Source organism: Lycium barbarum, chromosome 12 (assembly GCF_019175385.1).
Source record: "Lycium barbarum isolate Lr01 chromosome 12, ASM1917538v2, whole genome shotgun sequence".
NCBI classification, from domain to species: domain Eukaryota; kingdom Viridiplantae; phylum Streptophyta; class Magnoliopsida; order Solanales; family Solanaceae; genus Lycium; species Lycium barbarum.
The window spans coordinates 59,811,605-59,834,556 of record NC_083348.1 but is presented as its reverse complement, the minus strand read 5'-3'; the positions used below and the strand labels follow the sequence as shown (position 1 = coordinate 59,834,556).

General features: G+C 35.4%; 1 protein-coding gene across 3 annotated transcripts; it reads right to left on the bottom strand.

Moving 5' to 3' along the window:
- Positions 1-14,483: 14,483 nt before the first annotated feature.
- On the bottom strand, positions 14,484-21,056 carry LOC132623996 (agamous-like MADS-box protein AGL21). Of its 3 annotated transcripts, XM_060338811.1 has the most exons (9): positions 20,928-21,056; positions 20,581-20,792; positions 18,105-18,183; positions 16,189-16,241; positions 15,873-15,972; positions 15,748-15,789; positions 15,595-15,636; positions 15,161-15,315; positions 14,484-14,724 (listed from the first exon to the last, which is right to left on the bottom strand). In XM_060338811.1, exons 2-9 carry the CDS (start codon positions 20,760-20,762, stop codon positions 14,721-14,723), a joined length of 657 nt encoding a protein of 218 aa, XP_060194794.1. In that variant the 5' UTR covers positions 20,763-20,792; positions 20,928-21,056; the 3' UTR covers positions 14,484-14,720. The 3 variants fall into 3 exon arrangements, with proteins under 3 accessions (XP_060194794.1, XP_060194795.1, XP_060194793.1); XM_060338812.1 differs by lacking the exon at positions 20,928-21,056 and having other exon boundaries at positions 15,161-15,244; positions 20,581-20,915; XM_060338810.1 differs by lacking the exon at positions 20,928-21,056 and having other exon boundaries at positions 20,581-20,906.
- Positions 21,057-22,952: the final 1,896 nt, after the last annotated feature.

The following is a 22,952-nucleotide window of genomic DNA, read 5'->3' as shown; positions in this document are numbered from 1 at the left end:
CTGTTTTCGGAATATCTTCCGCCCTAATCTTCAACTGGTGATAGCCGAAATGCAAATCAATCTTAGAAAACACCGAAGCACCCTGAAGTTGGTCAAATAGATTATCAATACGAGGCATAGGGAAATTGTTCCGGATAGTGACTTTGTTCAACTGGCGGTAATCAATGCACATCCTCATGGTCCCATCTTTCTTCTTCACAAATAACACTGGAGCACCCCAAGGGGAGACGCTCGATCTAATGAACCCTTTGCTCAATAAATTCTGCAATTGTTCCTTAAGCTCTCTCAACTTGGCAGGTGCCATCCGATATGGTGGGCTGAAAATAGGACGAGTACCCGGGTCCACGTTGAAAAAAAAATGTCACGATCGGGTGGCATACCCGACAAATCTGTCAGAAATACCTCCGCGAACTTGCTCACAATAGGAATAGACTCAAGGGATGGAGATGCAACAGTCGCATCACGAACATGCGCCAAATATGCCAAACAACCCTTACTTACTAACTTCTTCGCCCGAATGAAGGAAATAATCTTCTTCGAAGCGGGACTAGGAGTACCTCTCCACTCAAGCCTAGGGATGCCCGGCATGGCTAAAGTGACTGTCTTGGCATGACAGTCCAAGATCGCATGATAAAGAGAAGGCCAGGACATATCCAATATAATATCAAAGTCCACCATATCCAGAATCATCAAATCTACTCAGGTGATATACCCCATAAAAGTAACTAAACAAGACCGATAGATTCGATCAATAACCACAGAATGTCCAATCGGAGTAGACACATGAACAGGTATATCTATGCTATCACAGGGTAAATCCCAACCAATGACATGAAATGCGGATACATACAAATAAGTGGATCCAGGATCAAATAACACAGATGCTACTCTATGACGAACAGAAATGGTACCTGATATCACAGCATCTAAGGCCTCTGCCTTGGGCCTACCAGGAAATAAGTAACAATGGGCTCCACTACGCCCAGTCTGGGATCCTTCTCTCGCACTCTGAGTACCACATCTAGCTGGCTGGGACCCACCTCTAGAACTATGGGAAGTATCGCAGCCTGACTGAGCACCGCCTTTATGAGAAGTCCCTCCTCGACTACCGGATGATACAGAAGCCCTCGACGGCTGATAATCCCGCCTAGGCTGAGGGCATCTCCTGTAAATATACCTAACCTCTCCACAAGAGAAATAAGTAAGAGGAGTCGAATGCTGAAACACGGGAACTGAAGACCCAGATGAAGCAGTCCTATCCACTGGTCTACAGAACGAACTCTCGAAAGATCTCTGTCTAGGTGGCTCACTAGAGGAAGTTGGCAGTACTAAATGCACGGGATGACTGGAATAGGACTGAGGTGGCCTCGAAAACTGATCGGCACCCCTCGTACCAGAACCCCCAAAACTACCAGCCTGGTTTGTCTCTTGTCACCACCACTAAAAGCACGGGCCTTGGCACCCTCAGCCATAGAAGCATGCTCAATAATGGACTGGAAGGAAGCCCCCATAGATTCCTTCTGAAGACAAGGATTCTATAGAGAGCCCACTAGTCCTCCCACAAAGCGTCTGATCCTATCGGGTCAAGACCAGCCTCCTATTGGACCAAAGGCCCAATAGGTCCTCTATTTAAATTAGGATCGAGTCCACGAAGGAAATAATAGTAAGGCGCGCAGAAGGCCCAGCCATGGGTGAAAATGGCCAACTAGGGGCTTGGTACTATATATATATATATATATATATATATTTAATTCAATTTATTTCTAAAATTTGTATTAAACTCATATTTTAGTGGAACCTTATAGTTTGAACTAGCCGTCTTAGGATAACAGTTCTTATGTTGTTTAGATGACTTTAGGTCCCCAAGCGAATTTTCAAAACCACGATCAACTTCGCCGTTTTAAATAAAGTATAAAACTGGATTTCCAAGACTGTTTCACATAAATAAGTACTAATCCGTCTCTTTCAAAACTAAAATGGCAAATATGGTTTAGTGTTAACAAAATTCAAACCGGTTATTCAAAAGAAATTTGACGACTCGTTTCCTTTATTTTTTCTGAAAAATTGCAAACCCGCTTCATTTAAGTTTGTTTTAAAAGGAGAACTTTATATAAAGGCCTCAAGAAACAAAAATTGGGGCCCAATGCCCATAGATGATTTTGATCCAAAACAGTTTGGTTTTTCAAGTCACTGGTATAAATTCTAGAATGCTAAAAATATTAGGCAACTTTGAATGTGGTTTTCAAATGAGAGCAATCAGATTTTGACAAAACTTGACTTGCATTTTTCTTGAAAAAAAAAACTAAAGTAAGATGATCCATCTTAATACGTTCAGTCTTATCCGGAATTCTTTATATTGCGATGGTTTTTATATAAAAAAAAACTAAGGTAAGACTCGGTCCTTTATTTTATTATAAATTTGGGCCAAATAAAAGGCCAAAAGGGGAGTATATACAACCAATATATGCCACCCCTTAAAAAATGGAAAAAAGCCTTTTGATATAAAGACCATCGTAATATAAAGAATTCCGGATAAGACTGAACGTATTAAGACGGATCATCCCGAGACGGAGTATGAATATAAGCGTAACCACTTTCTTTATAAAACCCCAAAGTATATATTCCTTTTTTAAAGGAAGGTTATTTATATTCGGATATTATAAATCCAAAACTACGATATCCTGTATATAAAGGGGATATGTTCAAATTTCTTTCCAAAAAATGATATGCCATTTTACAAAAATATAACAGTTCTTTTGTGGGAAGGTAAACACAAAATAGACAGTTTAGGAAAATACTCATACTTTGGAATTCGAAGGTCAACCGTATAGTACGGATCGTTAATACTGGGGTGCCTAACACTATCCCCAGGGGATCACCAGAATCCTTACCTAGAACTCTGGATTACGAAGGATTTTTCACTGTATTTGAATAAACCCTTCAAAATTGGTATTCCTAATTTCCTAAAACTTAGGTGGCGATTCTTTTCAAAATAAGTCCGAAAGTGCACCAACGAGTTCATAGTAGCCTTTTATGCCCTAAACCCGCGTAAAAAAGCGAACTGTAACACTGTTAACATGGGTGTTTTAAGCATTTGTTATCTAACATAAGAGCCATTTAACACACTTCTAATCACACTTATATAATGAACACCTATCTAATACATGATTCTACACAATCTTACACTAACTAACTACAATATTAAACTAAGCAAACAAAAACCAAAATAGAGCAAAAAGACAGAATATTACCTTTTCCAGGTGCAGCCTTGATTGAGAATGAACTTGGATGACTCCCTCGCTCCTCAATCTCCGTACTCAACCACACACGAACCCAGAAAACAAGAAAAAACAAGCTTTCAGAATTTTACTTAACTAAAAAAAGTTAAAGATCTCAAATATTTTTGAAATCTTAAGTATTTCGAGTTCTATGAGTATATTGAATTTTCAGTATCCTCAAAACTTGTCCAAATAACGGAGAATAGGGTTATTTATATAGAAATCCCCAAACCCCCAAACCCTAATTTGATTTTAATGTGGGACAACTTCCAATTCTGAGAATTGGCATATCCTCACAACAATCAAAGGTTGAGATTAAACCAAATACGTATCAAGGGCCAGATCTGAACCAAAAGTGGTCAATCCACTTGGTTCATCATGAACCAATAAGAACACAGCATTCAAAATCGCAAGCAAACAAGAACTATTAATGATTCAGTCTTTGACCGATTGATTTTGCAGAAAAAGCAAAGAGGAAGATGAATATACCGTGTTTGGGGTGGTGTTTGGTTGGTATTGGTTCAAAAAAATAGTAGAGCATTTAATGTTCTCACCATTTTTTACCACATCAAGTCAACATCAACGTATAAGGGCCTGCGCCATTGCCATTTCTGGCAAAGCAACGTAAGAGAGAGACAACAAACTCACAGACGGCTAGGGTTTTAACCTTAAGAGGAAAGAGGAAATACTTTGGTGCGTTTGGCATCTGAAATGAAAAGAATATAGGGGTTCGCCCCTCTTAACATGATACTGGGCTAGGTTGATCCTTTATGGATTGGGCCTGGCTAGTCTAAAAAATAAAGGGGAGAGGCCTGGTCTGATATGCCCATGTATACACAATATACATGTGTGTATGTGTATATACATGTGTGTATGTGTATATACATGTGCATGTCTATTTATACATGTATATGTGAAGGGTATACATGTAAATTTTTAATAAAATGGTCAAAATTAAAGTAGTGCCCATTAATTGAACATTTTAACTATGACCCGATAATAAATAATTGACCAATTAAGAGCTAAGTTGCAAGAACTGACCTTAGTTAAACCTAAACCATGGTTTGGTTGTTTCAATTGAGGCCATAATTGGCATAATCAAAAATATTAGAGACTAATTACCTTAATTAACTTATACCAATTAATTTGGCTATTTCAATTAAGGTCATGTTTGAACTAACAATTGATTATTTCAATTGTGGCCATTTAATGAACAATTTATAGAATTAATCACAATTAAGTACTCAATCAATTATGCAAAAAAATTAAGAATTGAGGGGCAAAATGATTAATTTATTTAATTAATCATATTCCTTGAATTAAACAGAGTAAGATATTGGCTAATTAATTTCTGATAATTCAAACAATTAAATAAATAATTATTTTAAACTATTTCCTTGATTAGTTTTAGCAAATGTATCATAATTGTTGAAAATTAATTTTCAAATGATTTATAACATTATAGAAATTATTTTACCAAATAAGAATGGTAAAATATTATCTAAATAATTTTATAAAATCATTTTGAAATCTAAAAATACATATTTCACTCCGTTCAAAACTCAAGGACTCTGGGTAATTAAAATAAATTCGGGAGGTAAAAAATGAGGTGTCAACAATGATTATTGTCTGTTTTGGGGACAATCTTTCATGAAGTGACCAGGTTCCCACACTTGTGACAACGATTGTCATTTCCTTTGAAGTTTCTCCTAGAGCTTCTAGTCTTGAGGATTCCACTGTTTCTCTTGATTATATTTTGAAATCTTTGAGTGAGATAAGCCATTTTAGATTCGTCATCATTTGAATCTCCTCTGCCAGCTTTGAGAACCAGATTTCTTTCTTTCTTTGCTTCATTCTTTTCTGCCTTTTTCATTTTCAACTTCATCTCATATGTCTTGAGATTTCCAATCGGTTCATCAACAGTCAGCTTGGTGAGGTCTTTGGCTTCATATATAGCATTCACTTTGCTATCCCAAGAATCAGGCAAAACTCCGAGTAGCTTCCTCACCAGTTTGGTGGTTGAGATGACTTCACCCAGAGAGTTGAGTTCATTGATTATAGAGGTGAATCTAGTGTGCATATCATGGATAGATTCCTCATACTCTGTGATGAGCATGTCAATCTGGGAATTTTTCACTTGAGTTGTTCCTTTGTGGGCAGTTTGAAGGGCTTCTCATATCTCCTTGGCAATTGTGCACGATGAGATTCGGTTGTACTCATCTGCTCTTATTCCACAGACAAGCATTTTCTTTGCTTTAAAGTTCTTCTCAAAAGCTTTTATGTCTGCCTCGAAGTATTATTTTCTAGTTTTTTGGGTGGTTTTTACTCCATCTTCATCCAGATTGATAGGAATATGAGGGCCATCACAAATGATGTCCCATAACTCTAAGTCTTCATCCATGATGAAATCATGCATCCTAGTCTTCCGCCACCCATAGTATTGTCCATTAAATCTAGGTGTCCTAATAAAATATTGTCCTTCTTCTATATTTGGTGGGGCTGTCATTTTACAGATTCTTTCTAGGTGTTAACCTTTTAGAAAGCACCTACTCTGATACTAATTATTGCAGGCTGTGAGTCCACCAAACACAATATGCAAGGGCTTGGTTGTTTACCAGTTCCATTTTGCAATGCAGTAAGTACAGAAGGTGAGATTTTAGCATGGAAAACTCCTTGTTCAAGGGATTAAAAACCACAACCTACCCAGTAGGCTTTCAACTCCATTACCGAGTAACTTCAGGTTACAACTCTATCGTAAGCTAGGAACTAACTCCCATAATCCCTCACCCTAACAATAATGCTTATGTAACTAAGGAACTAACTCGCATAGTCCCTCAACCCTTGCAATACTACAATTGCAAGAAACTCCACTTAGCTAACTCTATCGAAGGACACTAAGGTCGACTACCTCTTAGTCAGACCCAACTAATACACCTTAGACTAACACTAGCCAACGTACCACTTAATAGATTGAAAAGCAAACTGCCTAACAACTACTGAGAATTTAAAATTCCTACAAGAGCTTCTTATAAGAAAAGATTAGGTTTACAAGTAGAAGCACATGAAACAAAGCTTAAAACAAACTAGGAGACTAAAACATCTTTAGTGTTGGAATCAGGTCCTTCAGTTTGTGATTGGCTTTGTTGAACATTTGGAGAGTCTTGTGACGGTTTCCCCTCTTGGGTGATCTTTAAGTTTTCCAAGTGATACATAATATGTTGCAACATATTGTATATATAGTGGGAAGCATGTGGGATGGATAGATACCACTTATCAATATTTTGACCTAAAGCATGGGCCAGCTCACTGTTGTACTTGTGTGCAGTTAGTAGCTCGGCTTTACAGCTGTCTTTGCTGACGGTGCATGGTACACAGAGAGCAAATCACAGACCAGGTCTCTATCTGGTTCTGAATCAGTTTAACAATCATCAAAATAAAAAGCACTTGGATTTATCAGAAGGTAATATTAGCAGTATACCAAGAACATATGACTAGGCTTGTCATTTTAGCTGAAATGTAGCTTTTTGTTGTTCATGAAGTGTAATGAAAATGAAAATGTCAATTTTGAAACATAAACCTTGAAATTAAGCATTACAACTGTCTTAAGCATTACGAATGTATGATATCATCCCACAAATCCATGCACAAAAATAAATATTGTCTGGAAATGTTAATAAACAAAATAGTTGGCTCCCAAAATAACAAGTCTAACATCTACTTTCAAACACTATTAATTGTTACCTGGTGTGGTTTGAGTGCTTGTTGTAGGTTGACTTCTTGTAGAAGAGTGTGCTCTTTTGTAACTTTTTTCTTGTAATTGCTTTTGTGTAACTACATCGCCACCATTCCACCTTAGTCCATGTAGGTACTGAACTAATCAATCCATATCTATGCACCACTCTATCAGTTGTTCTAGACTAAAATAAAAAGGATTGAGTTAGAGATGTTTAAAAGTTTCAAAAGAATGATGTCTTTAACTTGAAATACTTACCCTCTCAATCACACTGCCACCTTCTCCAAATAGCAAATCATAACCAACTGGCCTTGGCCTCTTATACTTAGTTGGTGGTGGTTTCTTATACCCAGGATTTTCCTTACCACTTTTAACTGAATAAGTCTTCTTCTTTACACCTGCAGTAATAGTTGACTGTTGGGTGCTTGATTGAGTTGGTTGAGGACTTGTTGCAGCAGTTGTTACACCAGCTATTGCTAAAGTTACTGCAGCACTTGTTGTGGCACCACTTACACCACCTCTTCCACCACCTCTTGCACCAGTACCAACAGTTGATGAAGCACCCAAAGTTGCAGCAGTTGTACCAGTTGTTGCTGCATTAGTTGCACTAGGACAAGCAGTTACTACTGCATTGGTTGCACTAGGACCAACGGTTGTTGCTGCGTTGGTTGCACCAGCAGCAACATTTGATGAAGCACCACCACTTTTCTGCATACACAATATTAAAATTCAAGCATTAATAATGAATTTTAAATGACCAAATCATGAAATAGAATAACACTTACAGCAATTGGACATCGTTTCTTGTTATGTCCCATAGTGTTGCATATTGAACATGTCATTTTCCTGCCCTTCCTTGCAGCCTTCCCAAATATTTTCTCTGGTTCATCAGTATCCCTATTCCTCTTTTTCTTTGGCCTTCCAGGCATTTGAGTAATTTCAGGTGGCTCAATGGGTGGTCTTGTGCTCTTTGGCCACATCTTCATATTTGGCATAGGTTGAATGAATTTGTTGTAGACCTTCAAATATGTCTCTTTCTTATACCAGTGCTCAATAAATGACTCAACCTACAAGCTTTTGAATTGAATTGCATTAATGGCATGTGCACAGGGAATTCCTTTCAGTTGCCATGACCTACAACTACACACCTTCTTCTTGAGAGTAACAACATGTTTATATGGTATATCTTTAACCTCAAACCCAATATCACCATTAAAATGAAACTCACAATCAGCTGCAAATTCAACATTCTCTTGAAGAGTTTTCATAGCCAATGTGATACATCACCTACCCATTTTTCAGAAAATTCTCTCATTTGGTTCATCCTCTCCACAACTTTGATTCTGATTTCTTGTAGCATAGTTACGATTGATTTAAACCTAGCTATCAAAATCCAGCTGTTGAATGTCTCACACATGTTGTTCTCAACTATGTCACATTTGATGTGTTCTTTAAAGTATTCCCTACACCATGTCTCCTTGTTGTATTGAAACAACAACAAGTTTTTTATTTAAAAGAACTTCAAGTGATGCCCTTGCTACCTCCCAGAATTTTCTTCTTCTTTTCTCACCCCTCCATTCCTTCTTCCAGTTAGCCCATATATGCCTAGCACACTATCTGTGCTCAGCATTTGACAGTAAATCATGAGTGCCACAAGAAGACCCTATTAAACAAACAGCAAAGCAACAGGGTACAAACAATAAATAATAATGCATAAATGAAAAAATACAAATCAATTAAAGTGCATAGTGTTAGAGTCATACCTTCTGCGTATCAGACATTACTGTCAATCCTTCACCTTCAGTTAATGTTAGCTCCAAATCATGCTTGATACACCTGATGAATCATGACCATGTATCCTTGGATTCTTTATTAGCTACAGCCTAAGCAACAGGATACATTTGATTATTGTCATCCTTGGAAACGCAAGACTGCAACTCACCTTTACAAACTCTTTTGAGAAATAAACCATCAAAACCAATGATGTTTCCACACCCCTCCATCCATCCACTTTTTAGTGCTCCAAGACAAACATAAAAGCCCATAAACACCTCTTTTCCAAGAATTGTATTCTTGGAAGTCCTTACCACTACAGTAGTGCCAAGATTGGTAGACTTTAACTCTTCAGCATAATTATAAAGCGTAGCAAATTCCTCTCTGTAATCACCCATATGATCATGCATATCTATCATTTTTGCCCTTTTACAACTTGTTTTACTCACATACAATTCATATTTTTTCTAATCAAGGATTGGATTTGATGTAGCTTAATAAAAGGCTCACTCAGGATTCTGTCCAGAAAATGTTTAGCAATCCAAGGTGGATTACACAAGTTGTTTCTTGTTTTCTTGCAACACTTGTGGACAGGAAAGTAAGTCACCACAATAAAAATTCCAGTGCTGCCTTGTATGCTTCCTTTAATATGCCAAGGACAACCTTTATGCACACACTTTGCCTTTATCCTTTTTCTTTCATTAGATTTCAAGTTAAGGTTCACACCTTTCTGAATTGAGTAGGTTTGCAGTGCTTCCCTAAACTCTGATTCAAGAAAATCATATACAATTGAAATAAAATAAAAAGAATTGGCTTTTGCATCAAAGTAGACCTTGCTACTTGCATTCCTAGGTGGTGGATCTACTTCTTCATCATGCTCAACAGGTCCCCCCTTCTTCGTCACTAACTTCACTACCTGGATCAGAACTATCAAAATAAAAGTCATCCCCTCCAAGTTTCCCTTCATATCACTCCTCTTATTCTTAAAAATATCTTCAAAACTAGCATCTAAACCTACAGGACCAGAGGGTATCTCATCTATATTTACCTTCTCAGCCTTTTTCTTAGTTAATTTTTCTTTAATGTTTGCCTGTCTAGCTTCAACAAACTCTTTATCCAAGTCACTTAAATCATCAATGTTCTCATCAACATTATATAGTCACTTAGAATCAAAATCCCCAGATTCTTCTACATCAGATTCATCAGATGTTTGAAGGTGGTAGGAAGAGAGGTCATTACCTTCTAGTTCATCTGTAGAAACAGTCTCCTTACCCTTTTCTTTGTCCCATAAATTGGTATTTATACTAGGTTGGTGGGATGACACATCAGCCCTAGGCTGTCTTCTTTTTGGGGTTGAAAGTTGGGCTTCCTGATCTTCATTTAAATCCTCAACATTATTTACAACAGGTGGGGAGGGGGTGACACATCAGACCTAACATTTAAGACATTTGGTTGCCTTTTTTACAGGTTAACTTTTTGGCTACCTCCACTTCATTTATATCATCAACAACCAAAGGTGTATCAATAGCATGTACTACATATACATTAACAAAGTGCCCACCCCTCAAGTTATTAAGAAATTTTAATACATCCCCATCTTTTTTTATCATGTAAAAAGCCACCGCTTTTGTTTACTTTAGACCCAAAAATTTCATCTTTTGAACTCCTAATTCTAAAGCTAACTTCTGAAACAGCATAATATGTAGTTCATCAACATCTATTTCCATTAGTTCAGGGCTAGATGTTGCATTATCATACCTTAGCTTAGGGTCTGATAAAAAGCAACCACCATAATGCATTTGAAGTGTCACTGTTGTTGAAGCCATTTTCTTACCATGCCTGTAAAGTGACAAAAAAACAATAGGGTCAGTTAATAATGGACTAATATTGTACCTTTACCCAAATCAATAAAGAATATAGCAAAAGGCCTTAATTTTTTTAGTGAAAAAGCTTCCGAGATTTCTCCTTAAAAAAAAAACCTATAATAATGTGGTATACCTAGGTGGACCACTAACAAGAACAATACCCAACATATTCACACAAAAAATTGGGTAATGTCAAGCCAATTTTGAATTTTACAAAAAAAAAAAAAAAAAACCCTAGAATCTAATCAAAATAACGAAAAATGTCATTGCATGCATTACACTGCATATTACAAATTAGTCAACAAACAACACAAAAAAAATGAAAACATTCAAGCAAAGATTACAAAAACATGCTCCAAACACTAAAGCCGGTCAAATAACACCAAAAAAAAAAAAGGGAAAACAAAGAAATAAGAGAAGCCTAACAAGAATAAATTTAGAAAAGGTCAAGAAACTTTAACACAATAACTTGGAAATCAGTGTGGAATCGAGGGAGAAGATAGAGAAGAAGAAGAGCAAAAGTAGAGGGTTTGGTTGAAAAAAAAAAAAAAGAAGATGGGTTTATACGCGGGAAAGGGACATATCCTATGGGGCATATTTGTTGTAAACGTGGAAATACATGTAACCAATTGTCTCACACGCTCCATGGGCTCAGCTAAAAGTGTTTAAAATGCTCATTTTTTATGGGTACAAGGGTTCAATTTGCAAACATGTAAGTACAAACATCGGGATGACAAATATGGACAAGTACAGGGGTCTCCCAGACTATTCTGCCTTTTTATAAAACTAAGAAATCATCTATTACTTTTTAAAAAAAAAAACTTGGTTAGTGATAATTAATATAACCGATCCTAATTTGTTTGGAATTGAGGCATTGTATATATCTATCTTTTTTTTTTTCTTCAAAACTATGCTTAATGTTTCAATTAGTGAAAATGTGGAATATTAGTTAAGTGAAACATTTAAGGTGATATATATGGTTGTTTAAACGAATTAAATATATTTCTTATAAGTTGTGCAACACCTTATGTTATAATTATAGTATAAACGGGAGAAATTAACTCTAAAAATTCGAGTCACGCTTAAGCCTACATTTATTTCTACAAGTTATCCAGTAAATCTCAAATAGTTTTGACACAAAGAGCTAATATTTTCAAATATTAGAATCATGTTTACATAAAATAATTTTGGCTGCAAAGTTAATAGTCTAATATATACCCATACATTTTACGGAAAAGGGCCAAATATACCCCTGTACTATTGAAAAATGGCTAAATATCTCCTCGTTATACTTTAGGTTCAAATAAACCCTTACTGTTATACTTTTGGTTCAAATATACCCTTCTACCGTTAAACTTAACTAAAGTGGAGCCCAATTCCATATGATATTAATATTATAATTAAGTAAATACATGTGGCATGCCACCTCATTAACCAAATCCATTTTTTTTGCTTTCCTAAACTTACAAGCCTAAACTTCTTTCTGTCTGAATTCTTAAATTTTTGATAACTCCATTTCGGTCGGAAAAAATGTTCTGATCCACACCAAACACTTTGTTCAGTTGCTATTCCTTCAAATTAACAGACAACAGGTTTTCCAATTGACGCCATGGCTTGAACAATGACATCAGAAAATGAGCCGAAAAGGAACTTCCAACTGAAGCCATGGCTTCAATAATGGCGGAATTAGTTTCTACCAATTTCGCCGCACGTATTGACAGGAAACTTGTATGTAAAACTCTGGCCAACGCCGAAGAGCTTCCACCGGATTACTCGCCGGAATCATTCAAGCTCACAACGACTTCCATTGACGTTGAAGACTAAAACTTCATTTTTACGATTACTGAAAAGTAGTAGCTCCGTTGATTTGAAGAGAAAACGTGTAAACTGGCGAATATACATTTTTGTCCGACGAAACGGTCTGAATCAGCATTGAAAGTGTTGTAAGTTTAGGAAAGGAAAAGAAAAAAAATGGGCTTAATTAATGAGGTGGATGCCACATGTATTTACTTAATTAAAATATTAATGTCATGTGGAATTAGGCTTCACTTTAGTTAACTTTAACGGTAGAAGGATATATTTGAACCAAAAGTATAGCGGTAGGGGCATATTTGAACCCAAAGTATAATGAGTGGTATATTTAACCCTTTTCCGATAGTACAAGAGTATATTTGGCCCTTTTCCGTATATTTTATTCAGGTTGAGAAATTTCTGTTTGTGATTGTGGATATATCTCAGAGACATATTTGTTGCTTTTCTCACCATGAAGTGTCAGCTGACACATTGATTAGTTTAACAAATTCGTCAAAACATGCTGTACAGCAGTGGTTGTCTCCAAGGGTAGCTCCTGCCATTTCTCATCAACCTCATTTAATATGGTTTGAAAAATATTTCCAAAAAAATTGATTAGGTGGCTATTTTTCTTTTTCCTTTTACGAAGTGAAAGACTTGTGGATCAGAAAGCTGCTGCTGAAGAAGTTGGTGTATGAAAGCAAGAACGTTTACAGGAAGAAGTTGATATTCTTAATATATACTATTGTTTATAGGAGGCATTTATAGTTGTAAATCTAGAATTTGGTCAACGAGTTTAAAGTATATACTATTTTTTTTCCTAATAAAGTACTCCTATATATGTTGGACTCCTTGTTTATGGAAATATGTATAATTTACTTTTAACAAAGAATAAATATGTGTGTGTTTAGTTTTAGTGAAGCTGTGGGATGATCAGATAGTAATTCACTTGTCCGCGATTACGGTAGGTAATTGGCCGTTTGCAGATGGTAAGACCTTTGAAGTACTATGTCAAACAATTAAGTCTCTAATATATTTTAATTAGTTCTAAACTTTTTTTAACAATTTACATGACATAGTTTAATTGGACAGAGAGTTTAATAAAGAAAAGAAAACTTTTGAAATTTGTAACTTTAGACATGTCATGAGACGTGTGACAACAAAAACATGTCAGGTAAAATTAAAAGGTTTATTTTTTTTTTAAATATTGAAGAAATTAATGTGTTATCCTCGAATTCGAACATACTAAAATAAATAGTGTCGTATAAATGAGAAGAAAAGAGTAATTGTTACATTATGAATCTTAAGGCCATATTTATTTCCCGCAAGTAGCTAACTGCATATCATAGTGAAACCAGAGAGTTGTTCCACCTGAAAAGTCTATGTGGATTGTTTTTATATATAATAAGTAGCTCATTGTATATCAAAATATCAAAGAATAGTTTTCAATTTAAAAATTTAGAGGTCAACTAATTTTCATTCTTCAAGACTACACATGTAATATGATCGATCATACTAGCTAATTCCGAGTTTGCATCTAACTCTTGTCATAAATTCGTAAAATGTACTTTCTCCGTCCTAATTTATGTGATATAGTTTGATTAGACACGAAATTTAAGAAAGAAAGGAGGATTTTTGAAACTTTTGGTCTATGACAAACTATTAATATTTGCGTGGTTATAAATTATTTCATTAAAAGTAAAAAGGGAAAGTTTTTAATTAAATTATTTTTAAATATAGAAATGTAGCTTCTTTTTTTTTTGACAAAATTAAAAAGAAAAATGTATCACATAAATTGAAAAAGAAAGAGTAGAAATTTTTTGTGACAAAATTTTTCCCGTCTCAAATAAAGTCCACGGTGTTGAAGTCCGTCACAAATCTCTCAGATACTTGTCCGTCAACAAAATTTCGTCTCGTCTCGTGGTGATAATTATATATATTGACATCGGAAGTTAATTATATATGATTGTGTCCAAGTTTCTGTTAATAGGAGTTATCCCTTTCATTCTGTAAATTATTTTCAGAGAAGACAGTTTGGCCATATGATGAACTTGCGCTCTATTAGTATGCACATCAAATGCTCGAAATATATTGGCAGCATAGATAACGTATAACTCCATTATGAGTAAGATATGCACTACACATCATAATATGAGCTCGCTTTGTTACTACATGACAACAACCCAACAATCATATAGCTTTTAAATTGTTCGCGATTTCTGTTATGCTGCTGAGTAGTTCAAACTTTTCAGTCATTTACCTTTATTTTTCCCATTGGCCTTACCTGTAAAAGGTCAAAAACCAGTTTATGTTAGATAAGCCAATAATGAAACTCTGTTGGCATTTGATGGATGTTGGTGTGTTTGACACGACGGAAGTTATTCCACAGGAAAATGTTTTCCATGAGAAAGTGTTAGTTGGAGCAAATAAGATGAAGTTAAAAAGTTAGGATAGTCCATAAGTGAGAGCAGTCATTTTCCCCCTTTTCATGGAAAACGATTTCCTTGAAAAACATTTTATTGTGACGAACAAAACTCCAGAATTAGACTTTCTCATGGAATTTGTTTTCTAAAAAATTACTTTGATCATACGAAAGACACTCCGAAGTTATTTTTGAGGAATCTTTAAACAGAAACAAATATTTGTGCTAGAGTTTCATATCAATTTGTTTATTGAAATTAGATTTGCAATTCCTAATGAAACTAGAATTAAAGATTTACCTTGAGTTAGATACTCTTGTAGGTATCTCAAAATCGTGTGGCTCAGGCGGGCTTAACTGCAGATGGATGGGGGCATTCACTTCCCTACTAATTCCAAAGTAATTAGGTGTACTGGCATTTCCATTCAATGCATTTGCATCCCTTGTACCAAAAGCCTGAGAAATTCTTTTTGACTCATTACTTTTTAGTGGCAGAAGGAATAAGAAAAAAAATTACTCGCACCTGGTGTTGACGCCAAACATATAAATGCATTTGTACTATGGATATGACTATTTATCGCTTCACTCTAATTGATATCTATTCTCACTTTAATTGTAAATCTTATAAGTATTTTCTGAAAGAATAGTAAGGAAGTTTTTTGATGTGGTAGGTGCTGTTTAGGCAACAAGTACCTTGTTACATAAATCCACATTTTGTTGTTGAAGGATGTTTACCTTCTGGAAGAGGTCCAAATTTTCTTGATGCCTTAGACTCCCCTGTTTGAGTTAAACGTAGAACACAGTCAAGATCAACTTATTCTTAGCAATTAATGAGCGATACTTGTTATATATGAAGCTTGAAAGTTGCTACTATTACATTTTGCATACCTTCCAAGACAGCTCTTGAATCTCATTATGTAATAGTTGCTCCTGCACCAATGAAAGGATATTAGCGGGCCTTTTCAGTTCCAATGATACAAAATACATAGTATCGTGTCGTGTTAAAGTCTGACCTTTTTCACACGGATTCCCCTTAAGCTTGTTTCTAGTTGACCCTCCAGATTTTGCAGGTCCTTAATAGTCAAACCAGAGAGCTGTTCTCCCATGAATTGCCTAGTTTATCAATTGTAAGAAAATGCTAGTTGATTAGATTTATACTATTAGGTTCTAAAGATTTCATTACTTAGTATATTGAAGTTTTTTCTAGTAGTCCTTATATGAAATGTATCTTTTGTTCAGATGAACCAAAAGGCATGATCTCTGCTGTTAATCCTATGTAATGCTTGAATAAGACTACTATCTTGAAGTATCAAGAGTAATACACACTACCTATTAATTTGTTGCAGTTCCTGTAATTGTTGCCGCAAAATTGCTGCCTCTTTCTGCCAAAGCAAGCATGTAAACTGTGAATACTCAGGGTTTGTGAATGTACAAGTTTCAGTATCATAAGTATAGAGTTTAAGTTCTACGGACTTACGACTCACGTTGATGTAAAAATAGTCATATGATCTGGTCATTTAGAAGGCAATTGCAGGTAGTTATATATATATTAGTAGTAATAACCAAAAATAAATGGCAAGTAATCTACTATAGCAGGTAAAAATACAATGAGTGTAAACATTGCTTATTCTGTTACTGTGTATCACTTGCTAGATCCTAACCAGAAACAATATGTGGTTTTTGTATAATTCATTTGTATAGCATTAAATTCTTACTTCTGTTTAGGTAATGTAAACTACAAGGCCATTATTCTGTGATTATACTACAGTAATGCAGGGGTTAACAACCACCTGCTTGAAATTTGAATGTACAAAAAACTGAATTCAGCTGTCAAAATTTTCCGATTGTTGACAATCTAAGGATGTTTTTGTTGAGCAAGCTATATTAATCCGCACATAATAACATCAAACTGTATGAATGAAGGTCTAAGCTTTCCCAATAGGGTAATTTGTGATTGGCTCTTTTTAGACATCTCAGCAGAAAGAGTGAGTTGAATCAACTTCCATCCTGTTGTTAACCTTCCAATTTAAGTGCTCATTTTTGCAGCACAAATTGTCCTGGATTCTAAAACTAGCAATTTCTCTCTTGAATGTGTGAGAGAGTCTCATAAAATTAGAGTTGCATAGCCTAACACTTGTAAAGTTTCCTATTCCATCTTTCTTCGATCTCCAAAGTCACAATTTCTCTTACCTCCCTTAGGTGAAGATGCTGTATAAATCTTTATTGGGAACTAAGTCTGTTACGATGCTAGTAGTAAATGATTTATTCAGCACATTGGATGTGCGGACTGCTAAGCTGAGGCAAATCTAGTATTTATAGTCAGTAGGCTTAGAATGATTCGTTTAATCTGTACATATAAACGGTCAAATCATTTGCAAATGTACTTATGGCTGGAACCAAGAGTAATATGTTGAGTTGGACTCACTGAACTGCTCTAGATCTGCCTCTGCTACTAAGTCGCATTCATGTTTTTAATACTACATGATTAATAGTGGGTTAATTGACGATGAATTTATAGTAAAATTTTAAGGGGATGCATCGCGTCACATCCCAGGCATACTGTTCGATCAAGACAAACAAACTACTTTTTAATGGAATCATGTGAAATAGCACTTGATCATGCAAAAGAGGTCCTTTGCTGCTATATGTGTGCTGAGTGCAGCTAGTCTTTCAGTATCTGACTTATGGGCACTACATTTTCTTGGCTGATATTTACATTAAAAGCTTATTCTAATAACCTATATCGTTCACTACGTTATATACTGGTTCATTTAACAAACATTTGCACTTCAGCACACATAGGCAGAGAAGTACTCTTCGCAACTTTTGTTGTTGTTCATGTACTCTTCTTCTTTCTCCGACATAATTCCATTAAAAAATAGTTCGTTCCTCTTGACCGTCCAGGCTTTCGGACTAATCAGCTGTTGTTCATGGTGCTATTGAAGTTATTAGTAACCGCAATACACTATGACCTCGAAATGATTAGTGAGCATGATAATAGAAATGGTTTTATGGCCCAGAAATATTGATATAATTCACAACCTTGGTGCTATATTTAGGAATATTACCATTATTTGTGCCTAATCTGCAGCCATGAAACAACTAATTTGTTTGCAATATGTTCCTAACACGATATGATTTTCGAGCACATACAGAGAGAATTAGTATGAATGCATAGACATCATTGATGGATGGAAAAGTTGCAAAAAGAAAATAAAAGTTGGGGTGATTGAAATGTTACGTACCTTCAGTTCTGATACTGGGTTGAGCAATTGCTGATGTTCATCTTTCGTTTTATTGTATCGTTCAATAATTAACTTCATACTGCCATTTAAAACGAAAAAAATTAAATAAAGAACTGGTCAATTAGTTATACTGTTTCCCCGTACAATCTGAGCAGAAAGCACCAAAAATATCAAAAGGTTTTACCATTAATGTAGACTTTACGTATGACAGATAGAGACAAAGGGAACTACGCATAGAACAACTTTTGCAAATATTAATTAACCACATTGTTGATCTTCCCTTCCTGTCCCCTAGCATCTTGTACTTTCTGTTACATTCTCTTTTTCAGTAGTGCAATCTTCCACGGTTCGTATTACTCCCTCCCTCCGTTCACTTTTACTTGTCCACTTTTGATTTTGCACACCCCTTAAGAAATAAGTAATAAATGAAGTGCATAGTTTACCAATCTACCCATATTAATTGGTGCATATTTTTATTGGATTTGAAAAATGATTTGAAGTGAGTAATTAATATTATGGGTAAAATAGAAAAAAAGAAATTATCTTGTCTTGATATAGTAAAAGTGAACGAAGGGAGTATGCTATTTTACGTCTCAACTAAAGAATATCTATTGGTTAAATTAAACACTTGCAACGGATATAGAAAGTAATGGTTTCTCCGGCTCCAAATTCAAGAAAGAATTGGACCGAACAAAAAGAAATTATATGTCTAATAGCTGGTTCACTCAAAGCTGGTAATATCATAATGATCAAATGTACATAATAACTTTTGGAAGTATTGAGTTTCCTATGATGCTACTACTAGCCTACTAATAACTAAAACAGTGCAGTTATCACAGTAGTATTTTTTCTAACAAATTATTGGACAATTCTAGAAGGTAATAACTCGATCGTTTAATCACCTTTTAGTATATTTCATGTCGCCTCCATAATGCCCGAAAATATCATTAATGATCAAATTTACCTGTATAATGGCTGGTTCACTCAAAGCTGGTAATATCATTAATGATCAAGTTTACATAATAACTTTTGGAAGTATTGAGTTTCCTATGATGCTACTACTAGCCTACTAATAACTAATACAGTGCAATTATCATAGTATTTTTCTAAACAAATTATTGGACAGTTCTAGAATGTAATTTCACCTGTAAGTATATTTTATGTCGCCTCCATAAAAACCCCATAAAAATGCTCGAAAATATTATCCCCGCTATTACATAGCTAGATGATGGTGAAGCTTAGGCAGGCACTTATGTAGTCATGTTGGTAAATTTCCCTATATTTGGCCAACTCATTTTGGATGGCCGTTCCTCTCCCCTTTCCTTATAAAGCGAGACATATACCTCTTCACTAATTATATGAGAAATGGCTAAACTATATACATTCATAATGTAAAAAATTTATACACTATCAGTATAATTTAACTTGCTATGTTAGGTTAGTTATCATTTTTAATAGCACACCAGCTAGTGCTTATCGTTCATCATATTTACTTCTAATTAACTAATAAATGACCTGAGTGTATGGTCACTGCATAGAACTTAAACTCTACGAGATGTAAAGGATGGAGTTAATATAGTAGTAATGTTTATTTAACATATCAAGGCACCTACGTGATTTCTTCTCATTTGTCCAAGCTTTGGTGAACAAAGTTACTCGATTCTTGTGGTTAGAGTCAAATGCGTGCGAGCTGACCCCAACACCGCCATTATAAAGAAGAGTTAAAAAAACATATCAAGGCACCTTAATAAGGAAACATTTTGAGTGGATTTCAGGCCATGCTTGACATTACAATGCAACCGCTAAGCGATGAATAATGAATTACGTATGTTATATATCATTGTTGATTTGTTTCTTAATTAGGTTTAGTAACAGTATACGGTCTCATGTAGAACTTTAGGTTTTAGGTATGGAACTATCAAAGTTCATTCTAATCTAACTTATACTAAAGGAAAAAATTCAAATCTCAGCAGCTTCGTGCTAATAAATAAATCTGAACAAACTTTTCCATTTCTTTCCTTGTTTAAGAATTGGGAATAAGTACTGTTTCTATTCTTGTGCATAAACTCATTTACAATCGAGATCTTTTCATAAAGAAAATTCAAGTTATATGACATTTGTAGCTGAAAGTATGTGTTAAACAATAAATATCATGCGATAGTTATATATACCGTCATACTATTATTGATTATTAGCTCTTGCTCTTACAAACAAGCCAAGAAAAGAAAGATCCTCGAGCAACAACTAGTATATATATAAGAACACAAGATGTATTAATTCTTTCTAGATTTTTCCTTTGTTTTAAGAAGACTGCATCTGGTTAGGATCAAGATTCAGTTGCAAGTTGATGGTTTGCGCAAGAAGGCAAAAAGCAATCGAAAACAATAGAAGGTTACCTAGTGCTTGACAACATGTTCAGCATAGGATTCGTAAAAAGGAACATCATATATAACAATAACCAAATGAGATTAATTACCTAGTATTAGAGAATTCATAGAGCTTTTCAGTGCTGGAGAAAATGACTAATCCAACTTGTGCATCACAGAGGATGGCTAATTCCTTAGCTTTCTTCAACAATCCATTTCTTCTCTTAGAGAAAGTGACTTGCCTGCTTGATGAGTTATCGATCCTTCGGATTACTATCTTTCCCCTTCCCATCTATCTTAGCTTGCTTGCTAGGGTTTCTCTCTACAAAAAGAAACTAAGAAGAATTAATCAAGAGAATATTAGGTTTTTAGGTTAAAAGTGAAGTGTGAAGGAAAGAAAAAAGTAAGCAAACTTGGGTTGGGTGTAAGCTTTTTGGAAATTAAACAAATTAAAAACCTCTGGTGAAGTTTGGTGAAGTATTTGCCTCACATTAAAGTCAGGAAGGAGATGTTTTTATAAGCCAAATGAGAAGTCTAAGACCCCCAATTGGTGGTGCTTGGAATATGGTGATATACTTTCTTATATTTTTTAAGTTATATTTGTATACAATGGTGATATGGAAATATTTATACAACTCCGTCATTTAAATACCAACTAGATATAGATTAATGATTTAGAAAAAAGAGAATATTTTTGTCACAGCCCATCAAAGTAGTCTGAGGGGTCGTTACTTTTCCACTAATGAAGGCCAGAATTGGAATCATTTTAATTTCAGTCCATTAAACAGATTTATTTGTTTCTTTTACAACTATGTATTTTATTTAAATAAGTTTATATTATTCAAATTTTGTACTGATTTTCAATGTCATTAAATAGCGTTCACATAATAATAATTTATGCGAAGATGACATTTGCCACTATACTATCCATTACAATTACACAATTACCACCGCCAACCACTAATTGTTCACAAGCAAAATCACATGCGACCACCACCGCTACCTCTGTGCTACCTATCACCGTACACGGCTAACATCGTCAACCACCACCATTATTAGGTGGTTGTTACTACCAATCATCTAGGTGCCAGCTAGCGACTACTGTCAACCACCTCCCCCCACTGGCGGAGCCACTCATGGCCAAGGGTGGTCACCTGCACACCCTTGGATGGAAAATGCTCCTAGTATATGGATTAGATATTATAGTTAACTGGGTATAAATTAAATTTTAAACACCCTTAAAATAATTGAGATAGATAGCTTAGAGGTAAAGAGTGTTCAATTTTACCTAAAAGTCACGGTTTAAAGCTTGCGTCAAACCCTCGTCATCTTCTTTCTTTAAAAGAAAACATACAAACAATGTCTGAAGCTACTTGGTTGATTTGTATTTGCACTTATTTTCTTCCATGTTCCGACTAAACTTATTTGTATTTGAGTTATGATTTGAATTTGGTTTAGTCCTATGTTGGTTTTGAGTTATGTTGGACTCATTTGTTGAAGCTCCTTTAGTCTTTCTTCTTTCCTTCCTATTTCTAGAAAAACAAAAGACGTATTGTTAAAAAGAAGACAACGAGATCTAATAGCAAGTTAGCAACCACTTATTTTGTTCTCTTTTCTTTTTTAATTGCTTCTGTGAACATTTTAATTATCCAACTTTGTTCTCTTTCTGTAATGAACTGTTTGGTCGTTATTGCATTTTCGACCTTTTTGACCCTTTCCTGAGCTTGGTTAGCTTACTTTTGATCTGAGGGGACCGTTGACACGCTTCCCGAGGTGTCTAGATTTGATTCAGACGACTTTTTGTAAAATTTAGGTTTAAAGCGAAAAAGAGTTGACTCAAAGTTGACTTTTGGGTAGACGAACCTTTTTTGGAAATTTGTCAATTCTGAGAGCTCTGGATGGTCGTTTAGAACTTGTGTGTATATATGGTTCGGTCCCCAATGCACTCGGATGCAATTTAGGACTTGGGTTGAGAAGTTGGAATTGAGGTATCGGGGGTTGACTTGGTCAATGAGACCTCCGTGGGAAATCCGAGGCCACGAGCGCGTTCATAGCTTGTTTTTATATGTGTATGTGTATGTGGTTTGTGAGCAGATGACCTCGGGAATTAGTCGAAAATTCGAGTTGAAGTGTGAAACATGGGAAAGTTTCTGGTGTTTGGTGTCCGCTTTGGCGGCACCAGCACCACGGCAGCGGTACCGCTGAAGCTGCCGTGCCATTTAGGTATGACCGTTGGGGCAGCACCGCAAAAGCTGTCTGAGTGACCGCGGAAGCGGTGATCGAGCAGTGACTGGGGTATTTAATGATATAAAACCCCAAGTCTTTTCATTCATTATTATTCCGAAAGTGGCTCATATTGGGAGCAATTCTAGAGGATTCTTGGAGAAGATCCTTGGTAGTAAGTCCTTCTAACCTTCTTACTAATTCATCATTCCTAATCATCTTAGAATCTCTCTCCCTTGTTAGTTCATTTGTAATGGAG